The sequence below is a fragment of the Astatotilapia calliptera genome, chromosome 1 (genome assembly GCF_964374335.1).
Source record: "Astatotilapia calliptera chromosome 1, fAstCal68.1, whole genome shotgun sequence".
NCBI lineage: Eukaryota > Metazoa > Chordata > Actinopteri > Cichliformes > Cichlidae > Astatotilapia > Astatotilapia calliptera.
The window spans coordinates 20886498-20912981 of record NC_137422.1 but is presented as its reverse complement, the minus strand read 5'-3'; the positions used below and the strand labels follow the sequence as shown (position 1 = coordinate 20912981).

Below are 26484 nucleotides of genomic sequence, written 5' to 3'. Positions count from 1 at the left end.
TCCCTTTTAACAGGAAGAAACCTCCGGCAGAACCAGGCTCAGGTTCTGCCAGAGTTCCCCATAGGCAACTGAAATGATGGCAAGAACGATAAAACGTAAGGTCAAAATAAAGCATATAACATTGATTTTGTCTTTAATGGTGGTTCTTTTATAATTAGATCAGAAATATTCTAAGAGAGAAACATTACACAACATAGAAATTTACAGGTGACTCACGCTACAGTTGTCTAATGGCAAAAGTGGTGACTGTCCTGACCCATGACCTTAAACAATCATCACTCGAGCTGGGAAAGCTAGTAATGTCGTTGCGCTGATGTATGACAGTCTTATATGGGTGGTGGCAGACTCATGCACTTATTATTTTAGTAAAGATGTAGGTGAGTGTATCTCTTGTTCTTCTTTTTCAAAACTCCAAACAAGTTCCTCTTTAATCTTTTTCATGTACTGTAAAGTCTTTTATAGCCTTGGTTCTGTGGCCCTCCTATAATATTTGATTACTATTATTATTATTCCTATATTTGAGCGTGTGTGTTCGCCTCAAGGCACTTTATATTTAAAGGTAAAGACCCTACGATAATACAGAGAAAACCCCAACAGTTAGACGACCCCTATCAGCAAGCACTTGACAAGAGTAGGAAGGAAAAACTTCCTTTTAACTGAAGGAAACTTTTGGCAGAAGCATTCATTTTGAACTATAATTTAATTATTTCATGAAAATGCCTTTATTAATTCCGTACTGTGATATTGAAGTCCCAACTTTCCCACAAAAGTACAATAGTAGTGTTGGAATGATCACTAGTCTGAAACTTATTTAACGAGGTCAAAACAGTCCCTTGCAAATATTAACTTTACAACCTCTATGTGCAACTTAATACCTATTATAATTTCCCAATGGCCACACACTCCACAGCAAAGATATCCACAAAGTCTTCACAATTAAGGAGCACACATAAGAAAGTAAAATAAAACATAAAACACTGATTTTATTTTCAGAGAACTAGTTGAAGTCACTACAACCCAACATTTTGGTTCGACCTCCTACATTTTCAATAAGTACAACTATTTTTACTTTGACATGTTCATTGATTTTTATGTAGGTTTCTTTCCCTGCTTGGGTTATTCGCACTGTTTGACTCCTTCTTAACTAATTCTTGTTGTCATCGCCCAACAATGACTATTTTCATCCAAGTAGCCATTAATGAGGCATAAATGAACGCTACATTGATTTATTACAACTATTCTGGACGCATTGTTAGGATAAAACAAGTCAAGTAGGCTATGCGAGCTGAATGACCAGCCTGCACTCATGGCTTTAGATATGGGGACAGCACCCATGCAGAGAATAAAGCACAGGATAAATGTCCCACCAAGTAGGCCAACTCCTGGTGCAGTCAACCCCCTGCTCTCCTCTAACCTCTCTGGCATTAAGACTTCAATCACTCTGCTAAATATCAATGCGTGCCGGACTGAACACTTTTGAACTCGCTCAAAGACGCAGAATCAAAGCGGTGCCATTTAAAGGCCTTTTTTCTACCAGATCACTTGGCACAAAGCCACCTACTTGCTCTATAGTGGCTACACAGCACACTGTTTCTTTATCTCAGTTTCATAAGCCAATTCTCTTGAATAAGCAGGCGCGTGGCAGACGCATGTGTCGTTCAGAGACGTTCTAGGTGATCGTACGATCTCACTAATGTTCCTTCTCCCTCTGCATTAAGCCAACCCTAAACCCTAAAGTCACTGTTCATCGACGCCGGTTTTCTCTTTTCGGCTTTTTGCTGTTTTGCTGGAGGGAACAGAAAATAAAAGGCTCAACCGAAAAATATCTAAAAAAGACACAGTGAGCCCCTTTGACTGTTTTGACATTTCTTCCGTAATGTCTTCTTTTGTGGAGGCTGGGGAAAAAACTAGACCCATGCGAGGTTGCCTCAAAACTTACAAACGAAATTGGAAAGATCTGATCATTTACAGGTGAAAGGTGCTGACATAAATGTGCTTGACATCATGCATTAAATGACAAAAGAGAATCCAAAAAAATCCTTTTTTTACGACTTAAAACTAAACAGTAATCACATAACAGTAATGAAGGTTATGATCTGTTTAGGCACAGACCCTCCTAGTTTAGGTACACACAAGCTATGTAATGATACACTGAGCGTGAGCCTTGCTGGTTACCCGACATGTAATACAGCTCCATGTTTACATATGTTCTTGCTTCACTCTGGGCTTTATTCAATTCTTCTTCCTCTGCTTGTGTTTGTGCAGAAGTAGCGCTGCACGCGTGCTCATCGACAAAGCGGCACTGTGACAACTCAGCGAGAGGACACCAGCTACCGCAGTGGCTACGAGGACAGAGAAACTACTGTGTGACTTTCAGAAACCCCACACAAAGTCATTCAGTGGAGTGCGTCTCGCAGTCTATGGTTCTCGGGAAAACCGTATGACTGACCAAATAATGGTAACGCTGATCAGTGATGTAAAATACACAGGCCGTAGTTTTATTTATAACTGAATGCTTACAGCTGACACACGATGCTACAATAAACATTTGTCTCTTATTATCTGCTTTAAAACAAGGCAGATACCTCTAAAACCCTTAACTGTACTGCATCTGAGTGTGTGTGTTGTCATCTTCTCCCTTTTCTCCCTACTGGGACAAGCGCTCAGTGTGTATTTCTGCAATGGTGTGCTCTGCTGCAGACCATAATTCCTAGCATGGGGTGATATGTCACAGGAAATGGGTCCACTGACTGGCATCATGTCAGACGCCGCAGCATTAGTGCCGTGTGCTTTTAAACCAGCAGCCCTACATCACAGGCAGCAGAAAAGTTATTACTCCAACAGGCACCTTCTTATAAATAAGTCCTAATGGATCTGCGCTTCACCTTCTCCCGGTTCCTCTCTGTTGATCTTGTCACCCTGTTGTTGATTCTGACAAACACCATGTCAGAATCAACAATTGTGTATCTGACAATAACTTGTTATTTTTATATATATATATATATATATATATATATATATATATATATATATATATATATATATATATATGTATATATATATATATATATATATATATATATATATATATATATATATATATATATATATATATATATATATATATATACATATATATATATAAATAAAAGGGTGCAAAATGTCAGGCAGTGTGACCACGATATATGCATGCACCTTTTTAGTCATTTATGTTGGTAACTCCTCCCACAGTGATTTTTTTCTTCTTTTTTTGTTCAACTGACACTGTATATATTCAAAGTGCCATCATTAAAATCTTTTTTGTGTGCAGGGGGCAGAGTGTCACATTCGTTAACTAGTCCCCCAAAGTCCAAAGAGGCTTGCCTGTGAGACAACAATGTTTTGGTTAGACATACTAAGCACGCTGTTTTTTACACAGCTGTTGACTTTGTGCGCACTGGTGTGTGCCAAATAAAAATTCGGGTTAGTCGACACCAACTGGTGTCACGCACACGGTCGCATACAGTTGCTGTGTGTCAGATCAGCGCAGCAGTCACACAACAGCTGCGTCGCAAACCAAATTCAGATATTCCTGAGTGTATCTACGCGCTTACCTGACGCTCTTGCATTTTATCAGTGGCAGAAAGAACACGAGGCCCAATTGGCCATTGTCGCAGACACATTTGGACAGTGAGTAGTGCTATACCGTCACCTGTTGAGGGGTTGTCTCATTCCGTGCCTCACCTCCCCCTGATGGACAGCAGGTGCCCCACAGGCTTCTGGACACTGTCTGCTCGAGATGTGCCAAATGTCCACCAGCTGCCTGGCAGGCAGTTCAGAGCACGGCATCAGCGACAAGCACACGGACATAAAAAGAACCATTCAGAGCGCTCTGTTGACTAAGGTTCAGAAAAATGTCCCCCTCACTTTTGGCAAACAACAAAAGACGCTTCAATTAGCCGTGTAACTAGTCACGCCAATAATGAAATCAACACTGCCTACTATTTTAAAAGTCAGCAGAATTATCTGTAGCACCATTAATAAATATAAGCTTATCATAAAAAAGATGACTTACCTTTGAAATGCTAAATGTTAAAAGGTGTGGTGGAGTGGGATACTAAAATAAGCAGCCTGCATGTTGGTTTCCCATAGCCAGAGCTGTTGTTATATGACTCTGAGATGTGAGACCTGATACTGTGAGTAGTTATTCTGAAACAGACAGATGTGTGAATACAGAACAATAGCCAAAAACAACACGGATGAACCCGCCGTCCTCTCTGTCTGTCTGACTATGTGAGGGGCTTCGACTAGAAAACAAGGGAGTATATTTCAATTTTTTTCCGCTATTAGAAGGACATCCAACAAAATATACATGGGTAACTGCATGTTCTGTAGAAAATTTAGGCTTGGACCAAACTGAAAAAGGAAAACTGCGATTTCTAGTTCCACATCATATCCGTCACTTGTTGGCTTTATACAATGATATTAAATTGCATGAAAAATAAGGAAAAATTCCGTTAACATCTTATGATATAAAGTTAAGAATGAATGTTGTCTTAATGATCTTCAGTACTGTAGAAATAAAACCTGGAAACGATGCAGCTTTTCAATCAATATGACAAACGCAAATGGAATTTTAAAAATGGTAATAAATCAAGGAAGTAAACAACTGAATTAGGGCTGTTCAATATAACGATTTATATCAGATGACAATTTTTTTTGTTTTGATGGTCACTGTAGTGGCTATATTAATTTCCTAAAGTTCTCTCTTTCTCTTATATTTAATATAACCACATAACAGACGGACAAGCACCTGTTTTTATGCGTTGTTAGCAAAAACGACGATAAAACCATCCCGTATCCGCTTATTTTCCACATAAACCTTTCACAATAAAGCTCAAGATCCTGTTGAGACTTTTCAAAATAAACGGAACCCCGTGAAATAGTATGCAGAGTATTTACGGATGAGAAGCAAAAAAGAGCCGTCAGGTGCTAAAAAATAAACCTTAGACTCAAACATTAGAACAGGCTTTTTCCCGCAGCACACCATATAATAAATACTTACAAAGAAAAAGGCGGCCGTTGAAACTTATATCTAAAAATATATAGTTTCACGCATCGGTTAAAACACTCGACTCCAGGTACACGACGCCCAGCTGGAAACACTAGATTCACAGAATTTACAGAAAATGTTAAATTTTTGTAATTTATATTGTTATCGGGCGATAGATGTCTTATATCGGGATATGAGATTTTGGTCATATCGCACAGCCCTAAACTGAATACAGTTTGTAAATGAACAAAACTAGAATCACACCTTAGACGCACGAGCCTTTTTGTCATCATTACAAACTTGACATAAGGCTGCAGGTGGGTTCTGTTTGCTCAGATCTCTCAGCGTTAAAACTGTAAGCCTAACAAAGGAAACTAGCTTTGAGGTGAAATCTGAGACAATGTTCCGAGCGTTTACTCGCAAAGTCCATGGGGGTGGACATGGTTGCCAACATACCAACATTAGCTGTTTTTAAATGACTGTCATTTATGGCACTGCTGACGGTGATGATGTGTGAATGGCTCGTTGCACACGTCCTACGCCAGCTTGATGCCCGGCCTACAGACAGTGGAAATACTAATAATGTATTCTGCATGGAGAAGTTACTTTGTTCAGCCAAACTTTGCTCTGATTTCATATTTACACCCTGCAAATTACGCTGACATGTTTTCTAACTCCTACTTGCTTTCATTATTAGTAATGATTAGTCAACAGTAATCATAGCTGTCACCTGCTTCATCCTACCCTCCTTGACTTTTTTGAACATTAAGCTGCATTTTCGGACTATTTGTCACTATATAGTGTAATTATCACCATTCAAAACAGCAAATTATCCTTTTTTTAACCATGAAATCATCATGCACTTGAAAGCTGGTTTGTCGTCCAGTACTTTTTAAATTCTTGAAGATATTCATAATAGATGTTGCCCTGACTGTAGTGGTGGAGTTAACAGACTAGACATCAGGACAGTGGCGCAAACTCAAGTGTGTCTTTATGGTAAGAGACTAGTCAGCGACCCCCTGGCAACCTCTAACTGCTAGAGAAAAATATGAAGTCCACAACTGGTTGGCAATTGGTCACCTGTAGTTTGCATGGAAACCAGCAATTTGTTTGGAAACACTTGGCAACTAACCACTGAGCATAAGTAAAACCTTGGAAGAGTGTGACACAAACCGGAATGTTTGCCTTCAAAGGAAAAGCTTCAGGCAACACATTTCAAACAGCACAACTTTTACTTTGAAGTTGAACACTGTTTTCCACAGTTATGCCACCAGCAGATAAGTCACAAACTATGGAAAACCTTGGCAATCTGCTAGCAACAAAAGCAGTAGCAAGGTGGTTTTGGTCCAGCATCATAAATCCTTTTTTTAGCTGGCCACTACCAGCAACCAACCAAGTGGTCAGCAACTTTTCCCTAGCGACCTGTGGTGACCAGGTGTCACTAATTGTTCTCTAAGTCTGTGTGACATGGCAGTAACATCCTTGTGAGTAGGAAAAATTGGTTGCTCAGTGATTGCATTCAGTTTTTCATATTCGGCAACCAGCTGCAAGTAGTTACAGTGGCAAACTGGTTGCCCAGAGGTCAGATTGGCAAAATGTTTCCAAACAATCATGGTTCCTCTTGGATTGACAGCAACCATTATCAAACTTGCCAACAATTTGCAACGAGTCTGAATCAGTCTGTGCTGATGAGTGAAACTCATCTGCAATGCATCTCTTTGCAACTGGGGACTCGACTCAGGTGGTGGCAACCTGGTTGCATTCTATCTGCATGCCCATACCTAAATCAAGGTTTCTGGGTGCCTATGTCATTTTATAGTTAAACTGCCATTCTTAAATCACTTCCAGTCAAGGAATTTCTGTTTCAAATTTATAAGGTTCTGGCTGGACTCTGAATGGAAGTAGTTACTTTTAATGTAGCTTTCTCTGCACGCAGATGGCAACAAATTTGCGACTTTTGCATTTTTATCACAATCATTCACAGTTAGTTGCAGCTTTGTCCTGTCTTTCTCCCCTCAACCCAAATCTGTCGTGTCAGATGGCTGCCCTTCCCTGAACTTGTTTCTGACAGAAGTTTCTTCCTAGTTTTTCCTTCCCACTGTCGCACCAAGTGGTTGCTCATAGGGTTTGTCTAATTGTTGGGGTTTACCTTACAATATAAAGCAAACTGAGGCGTCTGTTGTTGTGATTTTGCATATAAAAAAAACTGAATTCAATCAAATTGACGTTAATCTTTATATTTTCACAAAAAGACTGCATATAATTGTCAACTTGACCTCATTCAATCACAAAATGAGAGAAGACTGAGTCCATCTTATTACCTTTTCAATAAAAAGGTAATAAGATGGTAACTGCACAACTCTGAAGTGACCATTTCAGAGGCAGCATCCACTGCGTACGGTAACAATAACTTTGGTCATGCTGCAGTCTCCAACCGCTGGTTTTCCTAATGTGACCATAACAGTAATTGCATGCTATTTTATGAATTACATTGTTGGAGTTTATAACTAATTCCCCCATAATTTCTCTTTTCCAATATGCATGTATGTATGTATGTATGTATGTATGTATGTATGTATGTATGTATGTATGTATGTATGTATGTATGTATAGCTCTTTTGTTAGTTTCTACATTAATGGGATTTATGGTTTGGTTCTTGCTTGTTGCTGCTACAGAGAGACAGACATACTGAGGGAGACGGAAAGAAGAACTGTGTTATCTGATCTCAAATCTGTGTTGCCTTTTGTAGAACATTTTAAATCACACCTTTGCCTCCAACTAAAAAATGTGTGCAAAACAGGTACTTCCAAATAGATACATTGAGCCGTTTAATACAAATTCGATCACTGACGCAACGTTTTTTCCCACGTTATCGGCACAATGTAATATATTCTGTTGATTTCGTTTTACTGAGACCTTCAGCAGTGCTTCTTACGCAGATTTGCTCCGTTACTCTGACATTCAAGGCAACAAATGACTCAGGGTGTGACTGATCTCGGTTAGGTAAGAGAATGCTAGCATTTTTCTTGAACTCGCATCATATGTGCGGCCCTGAGACAAAGTTCTTCTTTGACTGAGCAGTAATTCGATGTCACACAATCAACGAGAACAGAGAAGCACTTTATAACAAACACATACTATATACAGAAGAAGCATGCAGAATGAGGAAGCGCACTTTCCATTGAAGATAAGTGATGCCCATTGTTCGGGGATATCGATGTGTGGAACATGAGGACGTGGATTCCAGCCAGCATGTGTTAAAAAGATAAAGGCCACAAAAACCTGAGCTAGAGAAAACTGTAAACTATGTGTGTGACCCATGTATGTAAATGTACTCCTGCTATTGTTATTGTAACTGACAACAGATCTTTCCTGACAATAAAACAAAAGTGTATAAGTGCAAAAATAGAGGTTACTCCTATTGTTTTGCGCAATGCATTAATGACTGTGATGCCCATTTAATTTTTGCTGATTAACAGTGGTCTTCCTCCCTGGATAGTCATTAGGTTCTCATTAGCGTGGAGCAAAGGGAATGACCTACTAGTCTCTTGAGCTTTCCCAGATGGGTGGGAGTGTCTTTATGGATCCTGAACTTCTTCTCGTGTACATTCCTTTGGTGTGTTGCTAGGCATTTTGCCAGATACAGCTAAATTACCTCAGCAATGGGATTGCGTTCATCCCCTGCATTTAAAGTCTTACTTAGGGGATCTTGATGTTGAAATACTCATAGCAGCCTACGACACAAAGACAAATCGGACAGCACAAATCTGCAGCTTGACACTCAGCCATCGGTGAGCATCAGTAAAGATACAACAGTGCACTGCAACAACAACTGATGTTTCTCTGTGTCAAAGAACCTCTGGCATTCATGTGTACAGTTATGTTTTCTCTATACATTACAACATTTGTTCTTGCAGCGCTACAAAGGCACAAATGACATGATTTCCTGAATTCATACTTGGCTGGTCACATTAAAAAAAGCATTTATGAATTAACTGTATGCCTTACAGGTTATATCTGGATAGAGTTTAATATTCACTGAAGTGAGATACATTAAGAAGTATAATTAAGTATGTAGACTTGCATATTGTTTTCACATGAGTGAAGGAGAGCGGCAGTGCAGAATACAAATTGACCGCTTAAGATCAGCAAGGGATAGTGGATGAAGTTACACTGGAAGAACCTGAGCACATCTGGCTATGGTGCCATATTAGAATTGGTCCACTGTCCTTAAAAAACATGAAATCTGCCATCTTTACAGAACGACCCCAAGCAAGTGGAAAGTGTTAACAGAGAATTTGAGTGGAAAAGTGATAAAGACTGAGAATAACATAGCACCAAAAGATTCAAATACGGCAGAGAAGGTGGAAAGGAAACTGTTGCTTTAAACCCAGCAGTCTAAATCTTACTGGAACTCATAAACATGAAACAGGTATTGATGTGAGTGTAGCACTGAGCGCTTATAGTAATCTGACTCTCAGTAAGCCACCAGAATGACAACTACCCACTATTAATTTTTTTCTTTCCAGCCAGCTATGATATAGAGTGCACACCGCCTGCTGTTTACACAACACAAATATTGTCTGTTTGATTGATGATTCATAGACAAACAGGCTGTGAAACTGCTCGCAAAAACAGTAGGTCTATGGCAATTGTTTACAATTAAACTTCTGAGGGATAGTGCTGCGTGAAATTTGAAGTCCATAATTTTCTGATAAATTTTCTTTTGCTAATATTTTATACACATTTCTATTTTGTTTTAAAAATAAGAGGCATCATCCGGAGGCTGGAGAAACAATTCCAACTTGTAGTGACTAAACGGTTGCCCAGACCTTCTGCGTGTTGGACACTCATGACTACTTTTGATCGCAAGGAGACTGAACAGGTTGCAACATTCTTATGGCAGGTTTTAGTAATTCCCACCTCTAGCTTTGCTAACCAAGCTAGCAAGTTATCACAATCTTCTTCTGTTAATATGTCCACTTCAAGCTCCGAAATGGAGACTCCAGCAGCCAAAATGCCATCTCAAACCAGTGGGTGACATAAGATGACTCAATATTGAGTCTATGGTGAAAGTTACTGAGGGGCTTATTTGCTCTCACTGAGGCTCCACTCTGTGAGAAGCCAAGGTGTGACCACTCAATAGTGTTAAACAAACAGTTATTCTCCTCACCTACCCCCACACACACACATCTGCCACATCCTACACTTAAAATGAGTTTACTGTTATACTGGTCAGTTTTAGGAGAATGCTATACTTTCCCTGTATAAAGCACTTTTTTTTTTACTTTAATTAAGCAGTCAAAGAACTTTTTACCACAGCCAATGCAATCATGCACACATACAGCACTTTATTGCCTATAGATACTTCAATGTCTAGACTGGAGCAGCCGGGTATCAAACCGCTGACCTATCGATTTTTCAATTGATAAATGACCGCCTCGGCCTATGGAGGCATCCCAAAGTTCATAAAAGCAAAGCCGAGTGGAGTTTATTAGGAAAATTTCAAGCGGTCTTTGAAAAAGCAGACAGAAATAACTACTTGTCTGGTGTCTGCAGGTGTCCGTGTCTGCATCTGAAAGCAAATATAATCCTCAGCTTGCACGAGACATAACAAAAAGACATAAACTTCCTTATAAAAGAAAAAACACCAGTCAGAATATCCAGTGAATGGAGCTGTTTGCACTCATTGGTATGGTATTTGGCATATGACTAAGCCCTACAAAAAGCTACAAACCGCCCGTATTTAAAAATGGGCTGAGAGCATGCACTGTGTGGAAATACATAAAACAATCTCTCAAAACACACATTCACCAAAACATTGTTGCAAAGCCCAGACACCTGTGGCTGTTTCTGAAATGGCACCCTCCACATTTCTACTCAAACACTACTATTACAGCCATATCCTGCCTCCACATGCTCAACCAGGACTGCTGCCCTCATAATCCAGCCTTTTTTCCCCCTACTGAGCTGCTACTTTTGGCAACATGTCTCTTGAAAGTTTTCATATCTGACTAATCAAATCCATTTTAGAAGTTATGAGAGATGCATGTAATGAGGGTGTGTATTAAAGAAACTGGAGAACACGTGCTTTAGCTGTAAATCCAGCTGAGGTCTACATAAATCCTCAGCTAATCTGTCTGGACTTGATCAGTCAGGATGTTTTGCTCTCATTTATGAATCTCCATGGCCAGGGGCTGCCATCATGCTAATATTAGCAAGCATGTGAGAAAACAACACCACGCTTCACCTCAACATTTCTAGAGCTGTCTCATGCTGGCGGCTTCTCTGGTAACCCAGAGTAAATTGAGAAGGGTTTCTAATATACCATTATTTCAGGCACAAAAAAGGCACAGACGCAACCCACATGCAGTGCTCACATGGCTAATGTGAGTCATCTTTTCCCTTACTTGGGATGCTTCCCGCCCCGCAGACGTCACATTAAACAACACGCAGTGTTCAACAACTTTTGTCAGATGACTCAATGTTATGTCATCCTAACGCTATTTCAACTTGAGTCTAATGCTTGGCATTAGGGTGGCCAGCAGCCAGGGACCTGCCACTCTTTGTTATTGCTAGCGACATCATCTTTCATGTTCTGACTCCCCAAAAAGTCTTTTATTTGAGCTGCTCGGGAACCTCAAGATCAACATTAGCTAATACACCTTAGGACTAGCAAGTGATTAAAATGTGCTCGCGGAATAAATATAAAAGCTGACATCAGATAATTGGCCACATTGACGAAGTGCTTTTAAAAATGCTACTGTGCTGGTGCATTGTGGTCACCCACAGCCACCCCAACACACGAACAACAACGATAAACATTTCAGCACACAAACAAAATTCTAAACTGTGATGCCACAAGAGGATGATCTAAATATATGGATCCAATGGAAGTAGATAACAAAATACCATAAATATCTCATTGTTACTGGTTTATTAGAAGTAGATCTTCTAGTCACAGTCTTAATCTGTCATGATCCCCAATCCTAACCATAACCCACCGCACTTTTCTAAAGAAATCCAAACTTTTTTTTTGTTCCCCAATTCCAAACACTTGAGGGAACAATTGTTTTTTGAAACCGTAGAACAACAAGTTCTGATAGTACAGGATGTGGGTCAGGGTTAGGGTTGGAGTTGTCACTGATGACGACTCTGACCTCAGAGGGTTACTGACAAGATAATAAATGACGTTAACCTGTTTCACCAGCAGCTGAGGCTAAAACTATGAGCAATATTTCATACCATGAAGGTGATTAAAAGCACATTAATGAGCAATGTAGGAAAAATCTATTAGTGGAAAAAGAGCGTTTGCTAAAGAGAAATCTAACCAAAGAAGGGTATTTGGGATATATTGAGACTTGAGACACTTGCAGTCACTTCATCGAGTATTTTATGTTTTTGGTAAAACACATAAAACTAAAATTAGTGCTAGTCAAAGTGACAACTAACACACACACACACACACACACACACACAAACGCACACGTGCACAGAATTCCAGTGATTCAGGAAGCAGGTCATGTTTTTCCATACAGAACTAGGAGGCCCTAAGAGCAGCAGTAGAGGGACTTCCTCTGCCAAAGGGCCAAATTCCACATGGTCCGTGACCATTAACCCATCCAGGCTGACTCAGACACCCTCCGACCCCTCCACCCCCACCCCACCACCACACACACACACACACACCCTCAAACTCACAACACTCAGCATAGTTCTGAGTATCGCCTCGACTTCACAACCAGCTGTCAGGTCCACCCCAACACAGCACAGCAGGCGACTTCTTGAAACCTCTGAAGAGTTTGTCAGTTCTCCCCTAACCCTACTATTTCTATCACCATCACGGCACAAGACATGCAAGCCGGCAGTAAGAAAAACACACACGGTGATTAACTGAAAAGGGGACATCCAAGCAAAATCCTCAGTCAGCAGTCAGTTAGCTGATTTGAAAATGAGTCTGTGAGACCTTAGAGAAAACTTTATTACTAAATCCAGGCCCACCTCGTGCATATATGAAGCACGTTTTAAACGATTATTACATATGACAAGCAAAACTACAAATGAGAAAATTCACAATGACATTATCAGCGTTATTCCAGTGGTGTTACCATAACATCTCAAGTGTTTCCACCCAGTTCAGGTCTATCTGATCCCTTCCTACTTGGTATGCAGTTAATGAGCTTTTTGAACCCTCATTAGGATACAACTCTCCCCCACCCACCCAACACACACATTTGCTCACAAGCTTCACAATCCACCCCCCCAACTATTGTCTGTCAGTGTGGAGACACACAGCTGCCTGCCTGTCTTGTCTCCTGCAATCCAGAGCAAGCATCAGTAACACAGTGACACCATGGTGGGGACACACACACACACAAGGCAAAGGGCAAAGAATGTCATCTCTTTCTTACAGTGTGTGTGTGTGTGTGTGTGTGTGTGTGTGTGTGTGTGTGTGTGTGTGTGTGTGTGTGTGTGTGTGTGTGTGTGTTTGGGCCCTCTCCTAAATGGCGATTATGAAAGCCTGGAAGGTCAGAGCAGTGTCTGCACTGTGCTGGAATGCAACCAGGCATTACAGGGAGGTAAACTGTTTACACGCCTTTTATATGTGACACCCAGCAAGTTTTCTTCAAGCAGGCTGCTGTAAAACTGATTAAGAGTGGTGGAAGCAACCTTTCATTTCTATAGATTATCTATATTAGTGCGCTTGCTTGCCTTTGGTTTCAGCTTGAAACGAGGTTAACCAGCAGACCTGGTGAGACTCTGCATCAGAGCACAAAAGTTAATCATCTCTCACTGGACATTTTGTGCAGCTGCTGCTTATTTTACAGTCACCCAACCTGAACGGATTTTCTCTGTCTAGTTCACATATTTCCAGTGAGATCTGGAGGATCCGTTTTGGTGGCACTTAAAAAGAACTCAAACGCACTTTTTCCTCTTGAGAGTGACACAGAGAGACACCAATGTACCAACGTTGTACAGCTTTTGCATCCTTCTATTTGAAGTATTACATTGTGTGGCTTGGTGGGCCAGTGCACCCCCTCTCAAAGAAAATCACAGGACTTCTAACAACTTAGCACGAACTCTAAATCCGCTGCTTTACTTTGTAGGGAAACTTAGGTACAAGAAAATAGGACAACTCTTTAAGCTCCAAAGACCCACTTTCCTTTCTCTTATGACTAGCGGCTGTACAAACTGCAAAGTGGAAGTGGTCCTCTCGGAAATCGTCGCGTTAAAGTGACAGACGTTTAATTCTCCAAAACCTCCCCATCCGTCCGACAGTCGCAGGCCTCGGCAAAGTAGTGAGGAAAAACAGACCCCGGTGTCCGTTTACGGACGGAACCCGTGTCCGGCCTCTCCCTCCTTGTTTGGCCGTGTTTTTTCGGGCGAGCGTGGAAATCAGAGCGAGGCTTACATTCGCTTCAACTGCAAGGTTTACCGCTACTGACCTGAATAAACTGGATAGTCAGGGCTGATTTCCCGACGCCACCTCCTCCGACCACAACCAGGCGATACTTCTCCTGCACCGAGCCGTCCTTCCAGCCTGCCATCGAGGACACCGCCGCCGCTGCCGCTGCCGAAACACCAGTGAAGCAGCAAACACCCACTTTTCCCCCTGTAAACTGAAGAGGCCCTCGTAGTTGGAGGCACCGGAACGCAGATACAGAGGCCAGCTACGTGCCGAAACAGTCTCGCCTGTGCAGCAGCCCCCCTTTCTCTTTTTATTTAGTTGTAGGGATGTAAACGAAGAGGGATCCCGATCGGAGCTACCACCGACTGTCCATACGCCTGACCGCGTTTCGGGCTCGCCAACACTGCACCGTTCAAGATGCTGATCCGATAGTTAAGAGTAATCAGCCAGGCTAATACTGATGTCTGACGCTAGGGGCTGTTTCTAGAGGCAGTCTGCAAACTGCTTCAACACCCTCCTGCACGCACACACACCGACGCAAGTAGACCTCAACCCACTCTGCAGCTCTGCCCTGACACTAATATCATGCACCCTGCAGTCACATTCCTGTCCTCAAATGGCTCTGCGCTGTCTGCTCGCTGTAATTACAGCCAATTACGCAGCGATAACGCGCCCCGTGGCCGTCGTCGTCGCAACGTAAATATGGTTTAAACATGCTGGAAGTTACTAGTTTCTTTACTTTTCAGTCCAATGAATAAAAAAATAAAAACTGTAAAAAAACAAAACAAACTCAGGGTGACGTTTCTTGATATGTTATCTACAATATTTCCACAGCTTAGTCGGATTTAAACATTTTATTTGTGCTGTGCGCGACATCCAATTTTAGATAGATTTAATTAGAAAAAAATCACTTATTTTAATATTCAATTATTTTAAAAAAAAAAAACAAAACCTTTTCCAGCACAGTGGGGAAAAATAGGTTTTGTGGACAGATAAAGCAAACGGAGGAAATGCAGTAAAAGTGATGTTTGCAGGAGTATTTCTGCACGCTGCACACACGCCTGCTGCTGCCCCGCAATTTACTATAAAATGCGCACATGTGTGCACTTTATATGCGGCGTCATAACTCATCACGCAGGTGGAAATTGAAAGTGGTGGACTGTGATTTGTGTTTTCTTTTTGTTTTTTCCCTTGTTGAAACGGACTCATACCAGTTCGTCTAAATTACAACCTTTTATTTCATTGCGCAAAAGTCCCTACTTGTGTTGTCAGCGCGTAAATCGTGTCTCACTTCGTGCTAAATCCAATGTTTAACTGCATTAAAACAACAACAACAACAAAACATAAAACACCACATGGCTTTGGGACCCGTGGCGCCACCCGGTGTCAGAAAAGAGAAAACGCGGGGCCTTAAAAAAAACTCCCTCCAAATCTCCAAAAGTTGATTCTGTTCATCTGGACGTAGCGTTTTGTGGGAGAAACGTTTCGTCACTCATCCAAGTGACTTCTTCAGTCTCAGCTGACTGCAGGTTTCCCCAATCTTATAAACAGTACATTTGCAGAATGACTGAAACTAGCCCACTGGATGATTGAGCATGCATCAAGACTCCCTCCAAATGGTTTACATGGTGAGTGCTGTCAGTTTCAGTCGTACCAGAGTGGTTTTAAAATCCATCCATCCATTCGCTTCCGCTTATCCTTTTTCAGGGTCGCGGGGGGCGCTGGAGCCTATCCCAGCTGTCATAGGGCGAGAGGCGGGGTACACCCTGGACAGGTCGCCAGTCTGTCGCAGGGCCAACATACAGGGACAGACAACCATTCGCATTCACTTTCATTCGCACATTCACACCTAGTGACAATTTGGGTTATCCAATTAACCTATCCCCACTAAGTGCATGTCTTTGGACGGTGGGAGGAAGCCGGAGTACCCGGAGGGAACCCACGCAAACACGGGGAGAACATGCAAACTCCACACAGAAAGACCCCGGTCTGATGTTGGAATTGAACTCAGGACCTTCTTGCTGTGCGGCAACAGTGCTAACCACCGTGCCACCGTGCTTTTAAAATATAATACAAAATATTATATCACCCAAACCTTCTTAAAATTTGGAGGAATTGTGACAGTGATCCTGTGTTTAGCATGAACACTTTGTGTCTACATATTGATGTGGCAAAGCAAGAAAATCACCCAAAAGCACAATGCCAAAGTCATGCCTTGTGTTAGAAGGTGTAGCTGTGATTCTCATAATAACTATACCCGAACCAGACAGTCTGTGCTGTGCACACGGCAGTTGGAGTTGGCTGTTTATTTTCACAGTTGAAGGTCTGACCTCAACGCCACCTTTCAGCCTTTATCTAAAAACCCTGGGGGGAGATTTTTACAGATACTGTAAATGTATGACTGGGGTGGTGACCCTTTAATCTGGCCTACTGCCAGAAATATCCCTTTACTCATAAATAATAAACTGGAGGGCGAGTGGAATATGGAGGCCTGTGCCAGCACTAATCTATCTCCATCTCATTATCACGCTGACAGTGAAACTTGCAGATGGCTCAGAGTTCAATTCAAATCTTGGCAATATATTACCTGAGGTTAAAAGAATTTATGTTCTTGCCCAGGTTATGCATGTAGACAGACATTTTCAAGGTGATGTCGTCAGTTTAGAGGTACTGGCAGTACAAATTCCAATCAGTTACCCCACTGTGGGAGATATTGTGGAAGGAATCTGAGGAATTCTAATTAGATCCCAGAGCTACAAGCTACAAGCTAGACACTCTCTTCACTTTGGGGCACAACGTCCTTTAGGTAATTGTAACAGCTTCTTTAAAGATTATTACTAAACATCTACTGTCATGCACATTAAGGCAGGTACAGCACAACTTTCCATATTTTCCAAAAGAAGGCATACAGTCCAACTACATTTCTGGGTTACCATTGTGCTGGAGATGCTCCCAGCTGTCACAGTGGGTGGGGTGCACCCTGCACAGGTTGCTAATCTGTCACAGGGATAACACAGGGACAAGCAGACAACCGGTCACACTCACACCTATGCCCAACTTAGAATCTTTACAATGAAAGGCTCCAGCCAGCTGATTCAAACCTATTACTAACCACTGCTCCTCCCTGCCATCTCCAAAATTCAATTCAATTTTATTTATAAAGCACCAAATCTCATCAACAGTCACCCCAGGAAGCCTTATACTGACCCTATAAAAAGGGTACACACTTATTTAAAGATCATTGTTTTAGTTTGGATGTTTTTCCGTCTTATGCCTTTAAGAATATCAAATTCAATATGAACCTTAGTGGTTCTGGGAGGTACTAGAGAATTTTTTTACCCATTTCTTACTGAATTGAACTGGAATTCCCTATCTTTTGCATATACTGTCTTAAGTTTCATTTGTAAATTGCACTATTTTGAAAAAAAAAAGAAAATAAAAAATAAAAATAATGAGGTTTTAATAAGAAAAAAAGGCTCTTAACTCAATGAAAACACCACAGAGCATCTTTTGGACATTATTTCAATACATTTATTGAAAATGAAACAGGACAGCGAAAGCACATTGCTGAGATGTAGTTTTCAGAAAGAGGTGATGTTAAAAAATATAGAGCACAGAAGTAACTGACCATATAATAGTTCATATCTGCTATGACGATGATCAAACAGTAAGTTAGGTGACACAGAACAGCAGCTGTTTCAGACATTTGCCTTTTTTTGGGAGAGGTTGATCTTGTCACCCAGACTCAGGGCCATCCCCTGTGGAACAAAGGAAAGAGGGTTAGCTGCGACACATGCTACATATTAGCATATTTAAAATACAGTGAAATCCATCAGCATTTGGAGATTAATAAATGCAAATTTTTTGTTAACTGCGTGCATTTAAGGATGAAAGTCCACACTTGGGGTACTTTAGAGAGGCAAAAACTGTGTCACTGTGCAAATACTTGCAGAACTGATCAATTATTTCAAATCAAATCAGTCATGTGATATTTTTACAAATGGATGCATTGCTTTACTGAGGGGAAATAAAGTCCACCTAGCCTTTACCTCTCAGATTCTTAAGAGTTCACGGTGTGGCAGCTGTGACCTACCTGACTTTTAGCTCTAATGCGTATGTGTCCATTGACAGGTGCATCGGGCCCCAGGTGGAAAGGCTTCTCAATGCTGACATTAGCCAGGGCATCTTCTCCAAAGATAGAACGAGCATAAAGGTTGGCCGCCATGAAGCCACAGAAGCCAGACAGAGCCTTGTTTATGAGAGAAGAACGTTGGTTAAGAACAACAAACAACATCACAGTATCTGCACATTCATCTTATAAGGAAGCACTGGCATGTCTTATGTTTACATATATTCTTTATATAGTCAGCACAAGAAACTATCCTGCTATACGGCCGCTAATGATTCTTTCCAATGTGCACTGGTGCCAAAAATTTTAATTACCCTTGTTATTTGTATTTGGGAAAGCTGCCAAGATTTAAAAGGTTGTTTACTTTCCTTAGTCTGTGGTTTACAAAATGTTCTCATACCAACCTTTTCAGGAGTCAAACACTTCATGTTGGTGGACTTGAGGATATGCTGGAGATACTCGTTCAGCTCAGTGATGTTGGTGTTCACTGTCACCTACAATAAAGAAAGGACAATCAGTGCTCAATGTTAGTTGAATGTGCATCAACTAAACCCATTTAAAAAAAGAGAGAGAGAGAGAGAGAGAGAGAGAGAGAGAGCGAGAGCGAGAGAGAGAGAGAGAGAGAGAGAGAGAGAACTTTTAACATGTCCCACTTTTTGCAAAACGAGTCAGCTTTCAGGAATGTGTTTTAACCCCTTAAGTTTACCTTGTTTTCCCACTCAAACTCTGCCCACATCTGTCTGAATTCTGCATCAGTGCAGGAGGCTGGCTGGATGTAGTCCATGATGTCAATATGGATGTCGCTGAGGACAACGCAGTTTCTGTCGCTAGCAGCTCCTGACACATCGTAGACTGAAAAGAAGAATCCAGACATCCCCACAATTAATTTAAAAAATGCATTTAGAGAAAAAAAAGAAAGAAAAAAAGGTGTGACTTGAGATGTGATGCTAAAAATAGTCAAAAATTCTTTTACCGATGTTTCCAAATATAATGCCATTCTCTGTTGATGCCACCTTCACATTGGCCTTGATGTTAGCAAAATCATGAGGTGCCAGAGTTAAAGGTGAAGGCTTCTCAACCAACTTAAGATCGCCTGCAGGACAGAAAGTTGAATTACATTATAGTAGAAACCCAAATGTGTACAGCCTAAATGAGAGAAAAAAAACATATTTTCACAGAAGTTGAAAAAACTACACTAACCTAAAGTGGCCAGCTCAAGTGTGCAGTTCTGAAGAGTATCACTGGTCTGATTGACCACCAGCACATCCAGCACAATGTCATACTGGTTCACATGAACGTAGGCTTCAGCATAGACTGGATCTGAGAAGCCCGTCAGCTGGGTCACCTAAGTTGGACAAAATGCATTCATTTAATGATTAATAAACAACCTAGTACAAGCACTCCCTAAACACTAGTTTATTATCTTTTAATAACCTATTAAAAGCAAAGCATGTGCACAAGAAGGGCTTCAGCAGCGGTTGCTGCCATGTTGCCAATAATATGAAATAATATGAACAGTAAATAAGTTAGACTAAGCCGTAAACTTGAAATGCACGCAAACAGCAATAATCAGTCCCTTTCCCTCTTTTTCTGTTCAAAAGCGCTACTCCAACATTATCTCTCACATTAATTTCCAGTTTCCTTTTATGGAAAGGCTTTTAGGGGTTAAGTATGGTGCACCTTGTTGAGTTTCGATGCCAGAGGATCGGCGGCCTCCTTCCTCTGAGTGTTGCCCATAGCAGCCAGCAGGCTGAGCTGGAACTGGTCCTCCTTGGAAGTCATCTCATTTTTGGCCGTGAGCTGCATGAAGGATATTGGATCGTCGGCCTGGACCGTTACATTGCGTTTCTCAGACTCTTTCTGTAGTCAGAAGAAGAAACACATGTGGTTATTTTTGGAGGAAATAACAACCCCAATGGAACAACAACAAAAGTATCTATAATGTAGTCTAGTATAGTGAAAATAACACAGCATAGCAAGTTACAAAAAAGACATAAGAAACAGTTGTTCAACAGAAAGAGAATAAAAACAGATGTTATTGTGCAGAACTAAGAGAAACTGGAAAGACAGAGACAATGCTGCTGTCAAGAGAAACTGGTGCACTATAAAAAAAAATGTTTTCCATCAGTCCCAAAGTCTTATGTGTATACACATCAGGTTTAAATGATCATCTAGGGGTGTGATATTACTACACTCCTCCTTAGACCTATCAGGGTGCAGGCTCTTGAAAACAAAAGTTGGCTTATAAACATATCACAGGTTTCGTATTAAATTTGGCACCAAAAATTTGCTCATTTTCTGTGTAACGAGGTTGGTGAGTTTTAGGTCAACTTTCATTACCTTCTGTGACAGCTTCTCTTCCTCCAGCCTGACAGCCAGCATGTGTGACAGGGATCTGCGACACTCCTTGTTGAAAATGTCATTCATAAGTGGTGAACACTCTGACAGGACCTTCAGGCACAGTGAGATGCGATCCACATCGTCGTCTGTAATTGGCTTCTTGGGCAGAGAGCACTTACCCAGGTGCAGCACAGTGACCATGATCAACATGGCCTCTGCAACAAAAGACTGCAAGGGGGGGCACCAAGACAGCAGGGGTCAGAAGAAGCAAAGGTAGGGCAAATTATTAAAAGTACTTTTATTGAAATGAAGGAAGAATAACTTACATTTTGCTTCTTTTTATCTTGAACAAGAGCAACATAGCGCAAAGCCACTTTGGTCAGCGTTGTGGCCAAAGAAGCTGCCACATAGAAGTCTCCATCCATTAGGAAGCCTCTGAGTGGAGGTCTGGAACAACAAATTCTTAATGAGCGAGGTGGATGGAAAATTCAGCACAATGAAGGGTATACAGTGTTAGCAAAATGCTTTTCCTCCATGATGTCCAGTGTTTACCTGTCTTCCTCCTTCTTTGAAGGCCTGGAGGAGCTGAGGGCACTCTGTGTCACATAAGTGCCCATTTCTGTCACAAGTTTCTGAGCTGGAGCTGCGCTCACTTCATCTTCTGGCTTCACCTCACCGGTCTCCTTCTTAATCTCATTCTCCACAATTGGGATCTGTCCCGGGGAGAGACAATTATAAACGTTTTAATCAAAATAGCGTGCGTTACTTGTAATTCTGACAACAATGAACAAACATACCTCTCCCAAGGACCTGCGAACTTCTGTCATCACACTCTGGATGTCTTCCTTGGTGCTGCAGTATTCTCCTAAGATCCACAGTGCCCCCCTGTAAATCCTGAAACAGGACAATTGTGATGAACTTTATAAACAATCACAGTGCTACACAATCAAAGAGTAAGTAGTGACTTCCCTTTAGCAAGCACAGCCTATACAATGGTTTCTTAACCACGAATTGACTTTCATCTGCTCTTTAGACTCATCAGGATTACTTACTTGACAGTTCTGATGGCATGAAAGACTTCCAGCATCTTCTCGATGATCAGGGGTCTCAAGTTGTCAAACCTCTGAATGGCTTCCCGCACAAACTCCAGCACATCGGCAGCAGCTGCCTCATTAGTGTCACTCAAGAATTCCATCAGCTGTAAAACATCAACATATAGAAAATGTTTTATTTTAAAGACCATTTATGATAAAAATGTATATTTAGAAATCTAAAGATATCACGAGAATCTTAAAAGGAAATAAGAGGAAACTCACCACAGGTATGACATTGGCTGCCATGTCAGGAAAACGCACGCTACACGAGTGGAGGGTGCGCACCAAGAGCTGCCTGTACTTATCAGTGTCTTCATGCTCTGTTACGTTGTTTGTTTTGATCACCTCTTTCTTCAAAACAATCACCAACTAGCAGCCAGACAGAAGTCACTACTTTAACACTGTATTCCAGTTTTTCTAGGTGTCAATGCAAAAACAAAAAAAGCAACAACAAAAATACACAAAAGCTGCAAATGTCAACAGACCTCTTCTACATTACGGGATGAAACAAGGTCCAGCGCCAGCTGTAAGGTCTTCTTTCTGACTTCCAGGTCAGGAGTGCTTAGAACACGCAGGATGTCCATCACAAGGTCCTGAATGAAAACGTATTAGTGAGACCCAATTTTTAACACAGTTGGTACTGACACATAACAATTTTTGTATATTTTCTAATAAATTTTATGATCTCAAAAAGACTTCTTTTGGGTACCATTCCTTTCCTTTTATGGTTTCTGTAGTGAAAGAGCCACTAACAACTTTATTTCTTAAGTGCTAGAAAAACTAATAAAAGCCACTATGAGACGTACCTGGAGCACACGCTCATGAGTGGGATGCTCCTTCAGTTCGATGAGACGATCAAGAACGATCAGTTTCACATTATTGTCACTCTCCTTGATGATCAAATCAATGTAGCACTGGGCAGCAGCCTAGAGTCCAACAAAGCACAGAATGCATACAGGCTTTAATAAAGCAAAGATACCAATCTATCTAAACGTAATACAATGTATAAAGCACTGTATAAATGATACAAGACATACACACAACCACTGAAACACTGATGACGTACCTTAATGGCTGTGGGAGCGCTGGAGAGTGTTACAAGGGTGCCAGCAGCCTCATACTTAACCGCCGGGCTGGAAGACTGCAGCAGGTTGTAAATGCAACGGATAAAACGGGCACGCTCAGAAGGGTTAGCATGGCAAACCTAACAGAGGGGAAAAAAGAAAAACAACAAGAACTTGGATGTGAAATCATCCATTGTGCTAAAAGGTTTAGATATGACCACCACAAGCTGTGACTCACTTTGTAAATCAGCTCCACAATAACCAGCTGGAGGATGTCTCCAAAAGTGTGAACTTGGTCAATACATGTGCTGAGGTAGTCCAGAGCTCGATCCTGCAACATATAAATGCATGAATGACAAGGTGTGAGATAGACCTTTGGCATATTTACTGTATGACTAAAAGTAAAAGTAGAAACAGTAAGAAAAGAACAGACAATATGCTACAGACCTGGTCTGCATGAATCAGCATCATGAAAGCATTTCTCTTACAGCTGGCATCTTTCTCATTGACCAGGAAATCATGGATCAGCTCTGGAGCATCTGGGATGAGATGTTCAAAGTTCCTACAAAACAAACAGAGCTGGTTGTTGTTCATGATGAATACAGTTCAAAATTTATACGTTATAATATTTAGCAGCTAGTACCTGTAGATTGTGTAAATGGCCAGGACAGCGTTACGGCGCACATAACTGTGGCGGTGCTCCAGGCAGGCCCGGATCGCTGGCATGAGAGGCTCAAGCAACTCAGACTCCTTCAGCTTGCACAGGAAACGCAGAGTGGAGCCACGGATGAACTCATTGGGATGCTGCAGGTCCTGAAATAGAAGAAATATTTAAAATTAGAATTGCTGAACTGATTTTTTTTAACCTTTAGTTTTCCCCCATTGCTATAGTTATGCAGTAATAAATAGTGTAACCTGATGTGTATATTTAAAAATGCACTGTTTATAGCAGCTGATAGTATATCACTTAGATTACCTTCCTGTAGGCATCACAGACCAGGATCATCTCCTGAAGGAGTTTGCCATCAGGAGTTGTTTTGGGAACAATCTCCCAGAAAACCAGCAGCAGCTTCTTGATGGTGTGGTCTTGAAGCGGCAGCACAAAACGGATTATAGTCATCAGCAGTCCCGGCAACTTCTCGCCATTCAGGATCATGATGATGACCTTCTTCAAGGCTTCAGTTTTGGCCTTGATCTCTCCCTTTTCTAAAGAAAGATTATTATATTTAGCATAGCAATCAGTTATTATTTAAACTAGTCTTCATCGAATTAAATTCATCTGATACTAAACTTCACCAAAAACTCTCAAAGGACGTTGTGAGGTTTTACCCCCCAAAGGACACTGACTTATTTGCACGTTAATGCAAAAAAAGTTAAACCAATCCTGATCAAAGCTTGATGTCATACATCAACAATGCTTCTTTGAATCAAAATTAATCTATAAAAAAAGATTTGAACTGTTTTTCCCCTAAACCAGACATTATATAATGGCCTATAAAAATAACACTCATACATCACAAATGCATTAAGATGTAGAAAAAAGTGGAGAAAGGCTATTTTTCCCTTTGTACTGTATATTGAGGTAAGTTATTAAACTTTACAGCAAATGGTTACCTAGATCTGCCTTTAGGCTGACTTCAGAAGGGGGCTCTGAGTCTGAGGCAACATTGATCAGAGTGTAACAAACGTTCTCTGCAGCCGTCATTTTGCTGCTGTGCTTGTATCAGATTAGAAGAATCCAAATGTATGTTGCTCACTGGATAATACCTATGAAAACAGAAAAAGAACAGATTTCGTCAGTGATGGAGAAAACATTTACACTGGTGAAAAAATCTCAGTGAAGTCAAAACTAACCTAATCTCATGGAATACGTTTGCCAGTTCTTCCTCTTTGTTTATGCTAACTATGATCATCAACATGTTTCCACACAAGATAAAAGCACATAGATTTTATACACACAATTTGATAAAGTCCTATACTTATAATTGATCTATATCTGAAATAAAAGCTGTGGTAGTTTGAGTTAGTCAGATCAAGTTGTTGCCTTTTTGTACACATTTTTTTCTGTTTCCAAATAGCATTTCCCTGGTAATCTGTGGTAGGATAAATTTGTCCTAGAATTTCTCTTGTAGATATTCAGAAACTACAGCACATCAGTCCACTCCCTTAATAGCTCAGCTGCACTGGGTACAGTTTTGGATAAATGTTAAACTTATATTACACATTCTTAAGGCCCTCTGTGGATTTGGTTGCACTATATATCGAAATCTTTTAAATCTGTGATATTTTGCCTTCAAGTCATTGAGGTCATCCTCCCAACAACTGCTCAAAGTGCCATCTTCTCACCTAAAAACTTAAGGTGACTGGACCATCGTTATTGCCCCTAGTCGATGAAGCAGTCTGGCTTCCCGGACAAGAACCTCTAAGGTATACCCAATTTCAGCTGCTTTTAGTAGAGTTCATCATGATTTGGCCAAACGTATTGCAAATGTTTTCCATTGCTTTTTGTGCGTGTGTGGATGTTTTTACCAATATTGAAATCTAATTATGTTTTTATTCTTAGTTTCTCGCTTCTCCTTAACTGCAGTTTTATTTTGCCGTCTGTTTTTGTGAGTTCCATGTTTTTAGTTGGGTTCTAGGAGACCTGTATTACAAATGAGTGTGTCAGTAAAGCACTTTGTGCTAACTTCTGTTGCTTTAGAATTTAGCTATAGAGCTACAATTGAATTGCAAAACATACTACTAGCTGAAACCTGGAGAACCAGGTGATTGGTGTTCAGTCTACGTCTGGATTAAACCTGAAAACGACAATTACTTCTCAAAATTAAAGTCAGATCAAAGTTTTCAGCTGCTTTTTACGGAAAATCTTGGTTGCCTTCATCACAAAACAGCATAAGCTAACAAGTCAAAAAATAGTGACACGCAGCTAATAAGCTTTCTAACAGGTTAAATGGCGTTACATGCGTAAAGACAAAAATGCTAAAATAGCAAGGTTTTGCTCATTTTTATTAGTTAGTTGTCCCCAAAGCTGGTTTTTCTAGGTTAAAACACAGAACCAACTGCTGACTATCAAGAATTAGCTGACAGGAGTTTAGCTTTTGCTTCGGTTAGCAATGAAATGGAGGACAGTAACGTTAGCTAACGAGCTTATGAGTTACCACCAGACAGCGAAACAAATGTCACTCATGTTGGTTAAAAATAAGTCCAAAAACCTACCTATCTGCAGGACTATTATCCTCCCAGGTGACCTTCGATGTGCAGTTTGAGATATTTACATCTGTAAAATTTCTCAAAAGCTCCCGCAGGCGAGCTCTCACTCCCTCGGCTCTGCACTACTTCCTAGTGACGTGGAAGATTACTTTACCGAGAGCCACATCACTGCTACCGTGCGCCACAAGGCTCAAACCGAACGCCT

At 40.9% G+C, this 26484-nt stretch overlaps 2 protein-coding genes across 2 annotated transcripts in view; both read right to left on the bottom strand.

Annotated features, from left to right (window-relative positions):
- rras2 (RAS related 2) overlaps positions 1-15317 on the bottom strand; it is a 28958-nt gene extending 13641 nt beyond the window's left edge. The window contains exon 1 of the mRNA XM_026167406.2: positions 14480-15317. Within this exon, the coding sequence (XP_026023191.1) occupies positions 14480-14581 (102 nt within the window). The 5' untranslated portion in view covers positions 14582-15317. The remainder of the gene's footprint in view (positions 1-14479) is intronic.
- A 2633-nt stretch (positions 15318-17950) lies between these two features.
- On the bottom strand, positions 17951-26452 carry copb1 (COPI coat complex subunit beta 1). The gene is made up of 22 exons (XM_026167354.2): positions 26286-26452; positions 24684-24836; positions 24046-24275; positions 23713-23882; positions 23517-23631; positions 23308-23400; positions 23072-23209; positions 22812-22931; positions 22491-22598; positions 22228-22374; positions 21964-22109; positions 21709-21805; positions 21464-21624; positions 21238-21358; positions 20912-21139; positions 20252-20431; positions 19772-19916; positions 19545-19664; positions 19278-19423; positions 18976-19065; positions 18536-18691; positions 17951-18200 (listed from the first exon to the last, which is right to left on the bottom strand). The coding sequence occupies exons 2-22, from the start codon at positions 24772-24774 to the stop codon at positions 18141-18143; spliced, it is 2862 nt and encodes a 953-aa protein (XP_026023139.1). The 5' UTR covers positions 24775-24836; positions 26286-26452; the 3' UTR covers positions 17951-18140.
- Between the last annotated feature and the right edge of the window lie 32 nt (positions 26453-26484).